At 36.6% G+C, this 7,737-nt stretch overlaps 1 protein-coding gene across 2 annotated transcripts in view; it reads right to left on the bottom strand.

Moving 5' to 3' along the window:
- Nucleotides 1–528: 528 nt before the first annotated feature.
- Nucleotides 529–7,737, bottom strand: part of HGTX (HGTX homeodomain transcription factor) — a 112,924-nt gene continuing 105,715 nt past the window's right edge. For both annotated transcript variants that reach the window (XM_081763835.1, XM_081763841.1), the window contains one exon: nucleotides 529–772. In XM_081763835.1, coding sequence (XP_081619961.1) covers nucleotides 596–772 — 177 coding nt within the window. In that variant the 3' untranslated portion in view covers nucleotides 529–595. The remainder of the gene's footprint in view (nucleotides 773–7,737) is intronic.

The following is a 7,737-nucleotide window of genomic DNA, read 5'->3' as shown; positions in this document are numbered from 1 at the left end:
TTCTGTGTAGAAATAAAGATTTTTTGTGACAAAATAATGAAAGTTTTTTTGTTAATGTTTGTTATTACTTTAGTTAAATCTGCATGAAGAATTAATTTTCTTTACGAAACCCAAAAGAGTAGATTTGAACTAATAACTCTACTAACAATATCGTAAGAAATGACCTGATTCGAACAATGTTTTGAAATATTTTCAAAACGAAGTTTCACATATCATAAAGTATTGTATATATTTGTCTCATATGAAGGAAATAGATCTTAAGGAAATAGGCCTATCCATTTACAATGAAAGATTGTATTTAAGAAAACCAGGAATTCTTTCTTGCGAAAATAAATACAACATATTTTCTTTTAATATAACTTAAAACATACAAAGTAATAATATCTTTTTTTCGCAAATTTTCTTCTATGAAATATCCCAATCATGAAAATCTTTTTGTTGATTATAAACTGAGAACTATTTAACTTGTATATATTATTTGTGTCACGTGTGTTAAATGTGTGCGTCGTAGGTATAATTTAATTGATATTTTCTTTGGTCCTTGCCACTCAGTGATTTCACTTAAAAAAAAATCTAGCAACCCCATTTAGTAATTTCATTGCCTGGGATCACTTTCACTGTCCCTTTTCAATCGTTTGGCGTCGATTCTGTCATCGTCGTCATGGTCCGATGCATCCGCTAACCCTTCCGCTTCCTCCTGCTTGCGTTTGGCTGTAGCCATCTCTGCCGCGTGCTTTTTCCTCCACTTTGTTCTTCTGTTTTGGAACCAAACCTAAGAGAAACAGAAGAAAAATAAGAAGAATAAGGATGCATCAAGTTGATCAGAAAGCAGCGACTTAAAAACAATGACAACAACAAAATTAAGTTACATTTCAGTGAAAGAAACATTGTATAAAATCAACCAAATGGATACTGACTGAAAATGTGGATATGAAGATACACCTTAGTGTATTGACCCCTTATTTACAGTATTATTTTTTAACTTACAGTATAAGATCTAATTAATAAATTGATGCATAGCCAAGCATTACAGACGTAAAATTCAAGGTAAAGTTGCCTCCCTCTATGACTTGACTTTCAACCCATTCGGAATTGGCAATGAAAACCCATCACTTGTGTGGATGTAAGTTTCACATGTACCCAAGTTCTGGACTTTCAGAAGATAATATAGTCGGCAATATGCTCCGATCATCTTACAGAGACTGGGTAAATCCCTAAATTACATTGGAACGACGGTAGAACGAGAAATACTACATAGTAAACCCAGGGCCCATTGGGGTCAACTAGCTGGCACGTAGACCCATTCCAACAACACAACCATGACTCTGAACATTGAATTCATTAATAATAAATTCTGCTATAGGCGGTAAATAGGTTAATGGGTTTGGGTACAAAACCTCGCGGACCAAAACCTCGCCTGCCCAAAACCTCGCCTCCCAAAACATCGCGGCCCAAAATCTCGCCGGGCCGAAACCTCGCCTGGCCAAAACCTCGCCGCCCAAAACCTCGCGGGACAAAATCTCGCCGGGCCAAAACCCCGCCTGGCCAAAACCTCGCCGCCCGAAACGTCGCGAGCCAAAATCTCGCGGGGCCAAAACCTCGCAGGCCAAAATCTCGCCGGGCCAAAACCTCGCCTTGCCAAAACCTCGCGCCCCAAAATATCGCCATACCCAAAATCTCGCCTGACCAAAATGTAAATGTTCCAACAGATGATAAGGATGACGGTATAAAAGACGCAGTTTCAGAAAAAGTATCACGGGTATTTGACCAAGTCCCGCGATACCATATGAAAATTCTATTTCTGTATTAGAGGATTTCAATGTGAAGATATGGCGACAGGATGTTTTTAAACTGGTTATAGGGAAAGAAAGTCTGCATAAGGAAAGTAATGACAACTAACGGGGTTAGTTTCGTGAACTTTGGAACATCCAAAAACTTAAAATTTCAACAAAAATCTAATAATATTTATGAAAGTATGAAATAATATATGAGTTTTTACGACGTCCCTTGATTATGTCCTGTAGGTTAAAGGAGACGTAGATGACCAGGATGAAGGAAATGATCGAATAAAGAAAGTGGGAGGAAACGGGAATAACCCGAGAAAGCCCACGCACACGATGTTTTGTATCTTCTTCTTCTTCTTCTTCTTCTTCTTCTAATAATAATAATAATAATAATAATAATAATAATAATAATAATTATTATTATTATTATTATTATTATTATTATTATTATTATTATTATTATTATTATTATTATTATTATTATTTGTAATGTGGAATTGCATATTAAGAAACTCATTGGGTAAATTTTAAAGAAAAGTTTCAAGCGGCGAGGTTTTGGCCACGTGAGGTTTTGGCCCGGCGAGATTTTGTGCCGCGAGGTTTTGGCCGGCGAGATTTTGGGCGGCGATGTTTCGGCCGCGAGATTTTGTCCGTATCCCAGGTTAATGGGGTATAGAATATTTACGGTAAGAATATCTACTTATCCTTTTATTATATGCAACTAACATTTCTCTGCTGTATTGCTGGTTGCATAAGAGCTAGGGAATGTGAAAAATTTTCAATGCGATATGGATAGCCATAGTTAAAAATAGCCGTTACCCGTTAAGAGGTTAACGGATTGACTCCACTAACGAACTTGGCCGATATAATTGCTCTAACTGTATATTGTAAAATCATAATAATAATAATAATAATAATAATAATAATAATAATAACAGAGTTCAAAAATTCGCTTTCGCTCAAGAGTTACTCTGTGGAGTAACGTATTAACAGTACCATTTATAAGGTTTACTGCGCGATCTTAATAAAATATTTTATCAAATCGAATTTTACTCCCTCTTTCTCTAGAATGAAAAGCATCTTTGCAGTTTTGTCTGCTTCTTGAGACAAACGTTAGAAGATTAATAAAAAAAAGTTTTCATATCAAGGTAGATTGGTTCCGTTGGAGTTTATCGCCCCGTTCAGCATTGAGGCTACATGAAAGGTTTACCTACAACTTAACGTGAGATCCGAAGCACACGAGTTTCCACGGGACATCGAATCCCGGTCTCTTCGCGCCGAAGAAGCTGAATACGCTAACCACATAGCCAGGAGGGAGCTCTAATATCAAGGGATAGTAGATTTATTTGTACTCTCCTTTTGCAGTATCAAGGCTATATTTTGCAACGTGGACCTACTTATTCTTAACACAGGATCCAAAGCAAATTTTGTTCAAGTTCCATATTAAACTATTGGTCCGCGTCCGGACGGAGATATATTTGAAACGAGACAATAAACTTGAAAAAGAAACCCTTTACTAAAATAAAGTACATGCTACGACGTTGATTCGAAATACATGGCACTTCAAATCCGTATAACGAATGATAATGAAACCATTAAAAAAATGAAAGAAAAATCTAGTATATATCATAAACTTAAGATGACGTCAAGCTGAGAAATTTGTCTCTAGTGAAACCTCTAATGACGGAAGACTTTTTTTTTCGTTCGAAAATAATACAAGGAAGGGGAAAGCATTACAATGTTAAGGTTTGTAATACCAGTGCACAGTATATTAGCCTCACCATAGCTCAATAAGACTGCTGAGTGTCATTTTGCCAAAAATAGTAACAGATGTTACTTGGATGGTATTAAAAGGAATTGAAGGACAAGGAGGTCATAATTTGAAAACTTCCTGTCTTGCCCTCCCATTATTGAGGAAAATCCTTGTGAAATTTCTTATTCTTCTCCCACTATATTCCAAACCATCCATATTTTTCTTCCTTCCTTCCTTCTATAGCCAACATCTACATTCAATCTCCCTACCCCACAGTTTTATCTTGCCGCGTACCACCAATGAACTCAAACGGGTCTGTTCTGACTCTGAACTGCTGGAGAAGAAAACCCCGAGCGAAATGGCGGAAAGGGTTTGAGGAGAAACTGGAAGGAAGGGGTTAGTCTCGTGAAACGGCTTTTACCATCTTTAACCAGTCGATATTGTGTTCGTAAAGTTCACTTGCATCGCAGTAGATCAGTTTCTTTCTTCCTCTTTCCTATCTCAAAAACTCCACCCAGTCAACCCCCTATGTGTCGGTTTCAGGGCCCCCCCTCAGCATTTAAACATTTACTATAACCTCAATTTTTCCTATCTTTTTCATTATATATATATATATATATATATATATATATATATATATATATATATATATATATATATATATATATATATATATATATATAATATTAAAACTCCCTTTCGCTTCCCCCTCTCTTCGCTCACTATCGTTCTGAAGTTCTCTTTCCCCAACTTGGTCCAATAACGAACGCGTGTTAAAACAAAACGCTATTTCACACAATTAATCGCCCTCGTACTTCTTTATGAAATGAAATGTTGGTTAAATAAAGCCTCCACCACCACCATACCACCCTATATTCCTTCCTTCACACCCCTCTTGCCCCGATCGTCTTTTGTCTAACGCCTCCCTTCTCTCCTAGCTTTTTTTCAAAAACCGCCTTCAACCCCATCTCCTATCCTTACCACACACACACACAGGGGCTTTTCTCTGTGTAATCCTGGTTCTCTAGACTCGTATCCAAAAACCTCTTTCTCTCTCTCTCTCACGCACACACACACACACAGCTAGTACAGCCGGGTGGGTTCTCTCTTTCTCTCTTTTTAGCAAAGCAAGATGTCTGAGAGAAAAGTAGAAAGCGAGTTACAGTAGCAACAGTAGCGCCGCGTGCGGCAAGTTCTTCCACTAATACCACTTCATTTATATGATAAGGGGAGGGCCTTAAAATGGCTTCAGACATTATCTTACCCAGGCTCTGGACCCATGATTGATGAGCATTACATGTAGGCTAAATACCATGTAATTTGCAAATACAACGCATAATTAGCCTTGATTGCAGAGAGCCACTTTATGATAAAAGATAGGATGATTTAGCGGTGATGTACTGCTTTAGAAGGCCCGTAGAGCAGTCCGTAAAGAGTAGGGTAGAATGGAGTGGAAGTAAAGGAAAGGAAGGTGGGGCTATGTGCGGGTGGTAGGGAGGATGTTTTAGGTGGTGCTTCTGCTGCTGCTGGGATTTAGAGAAGATTTCCTGTGTTGGTGAGAGAGCGTCTACCAGAGTAATTACGGTACACAACCAAGAACGAGAGGAAGAGAAAGAGAGAGAGACAAAAGAGACGTCCAATTTGTTTACATAAAAACAGAGTGTTTACGAACTTAGTGCATACATCAAAGGACAGAAAATTTAGAAGAAAAATTCAGAAAGAAAGTATGTGTTATAGAGAGAAAGGGAGAAATTGTCTCCGCAACAGCTCATCTCCCTATCATACACTTACTTTTGATTAATATAAATATTGTAAACATCACTTTATCTTAAGCATTGTTAGTTTTCTTCTATATTCATGAACAGAACACAGGATTACATATTACTGATCAACCATTCAACTCCTCTTATACAAATCTGCTCATTCTTCCATGATTTTTATAATTACTACGAGTCTTGATTGGATTCCTTTGTCAACTTCGAAAGAGTGTCAGGATCAGTTTCATCATTCTTGGAGAGTTGTTTGCAGCTTACTATTATTTAAGCAGAAAGTAGTGTACGTACACAGGAATAGAAACGCCAATGATTAATTTGTAAAGACCCACACCATACATATATCATCATCATCATATTAATCATCATCATATATGCGTGTGGGTGTATTAGCCTACGTGAGTGAAAGTGTTTTATGTAAAGATTGGCTTAGCTTATATTTACTTATTTGATATACCTGTGCCCATCTTGTCGTTTCTAATTAATTTTTTTTTCCTTTTTTAACTATAATACTTTACAATTTTTACCAAGTTTAAGTGTTAGATAGCATTACATATAGTCTGTACCTTATCATGTAAATGTTTTCACTCAATAGGAGTGCAGAACGTCAAATCCCATGTTGAATTTTTACAAAAGTATCCCTCCATCCCTCTTTTGACAGCAATTTCGGGGTTGCAACACCCACTATATCTGTTCTTTCTTCCCAATACTATGGCTAATATAAAACAGATGTCAGGTAATGTAAGAACAAGGAAGCTGGTCTTGGGAAGACTAAATCGAGGACAGCATTTGGAACTTTGGCAACTAAGACTTCACGTGGAGTTGACAAGCGACTGTCATTTTTTTTTAAATGAGGGCTCAGAATGGCCATTTAATTATCGGGGGTGTTTTCCGCAAGATCCCTCGGATGATGACTTGGTACGAGCCACCACACGTAGAAGGCAGTATCCTTTATATAAGAACTGCACTCCGGTTGAACAAACGAACTACCAGGTATAAGTTCAATGAAAAATTTTAGAAAGCCTAGACTACAGAAAAGATTTTGTGAGATAGTTTCCATGTGATTTTGTGGCATGTAATATAGTTTGCACGCGATAATGCTATTCATCTTTACCAGATTCGCTTGTTGTCCTAAATCTGTGCTAGTATTATTAGTAGTGGCAGTACTAATAATATTTGCAGCCTTTCCAAAAATAGAGAATATTCAATGTATAGACAGCAGCAAGTTTTAACAAAAGAGACACTGACCAAAGCTTAAAACCCACTTTATTTTAAATTATAATTTGTAACTGTTTCGGATATCTAGCATATCCTTCTTCAGACACTATCGAAAATAAATGAAAATCAATCCAAAGCCATGAATAGTCCTATAGCAGCAAGTGTTCACAGATAATGAACCAATTGCGCCTCAACGCATTACTCTATAGAAGTTAACAAACGTTTGTTTATTAGATTTGATTAGAAGTCTTCAGCAACATATTTCAATTTAATTATATGAATTCAAAGAGGAGTGGAGAGACACTGACGGTCGAGATGTGAACCCAAACATAACACAAACACAAACACACACACACACTAACTACTGACATAAAGGCAGAGAACGAGAGAGATTGAGATGCTATAGGGTTTAAAATATAGGCGTTTTGTCAGGGAGAGCATTCTGTCAATATAGAAACAGTACAGCTTCCTCCCCCATTCCTTACGCCATCAGTAAAGTAGGGTTTCCAACCATGGAATAATATAGATATTTTTTAACTTTTTTTAAAAAAAATCTCAGTTCTTATATTCTTACTGCTAACGTACATGTTGGTAGCTTAAAAAAAACTTTTAACAGTGAAAAGCATCTTATAATGCATCACATATTACTATAATCACGTTTCCAATATTTTACGTGAAATATGTATTGTTAACTTTTTAATATGACACTGTATTATAGAAAGTGTTGACTCTATAACCCAGTTATCTACAAGATGGGTTAGGGAAAATCACAAAGCAATGGATTGAGTTAGTCATTTCAAAAAGGCCATATATCCACCAAAATAAGTTGTTTAGGAGAAAGAAAAAAAACTTTGGATTGCAAACTCGACGTGTACAATGGCATCGATTATATTGTGGTAATAGTGTAGGATATGTAACATAATGTAACCATACAATTCGTCGTTTCACAGGGGATTCGCGTTTCTTCGTGTACGTCTCGACTTTGCACTAAAATGAAAATGTGGTGGAGATGGACAGATGGCCTTGAAAATAGTGACCTATTTTAGATTAAAGTTATATGTATTTTGTAATTATCCTCTTGCATAAGTTTTTTTTTTCTTTTAAGAAAACAATGGATTTTAAACAATGTTTACAAGCCGAGTTCCATCTTCCTAACTTTGGGTATTCGTGAGATACACCATTCTTGCGAACAGTTTCAAACTTCGCCATT

The sequence above is a fragment of the Thermobia domestica genome, chromosome 1 (assembly GCF_964235325.1).
Source record: "Thermobia domestica chromosome 1, izTheDome1.hap1.1, whole genome shotgun sequence".
NCBI classification, from domain to species: domain Eukaryota; kingdom Metazoa; phylum Arthropoda; class Insecta; order Zygentoma; family Lepismatidae; genus Thermobia; species Thermobia domestica.
Note: the sequence above shows the minus strand (reverse complement) of the source record. Positions and strands in the feature narration are given on the sequence as shown.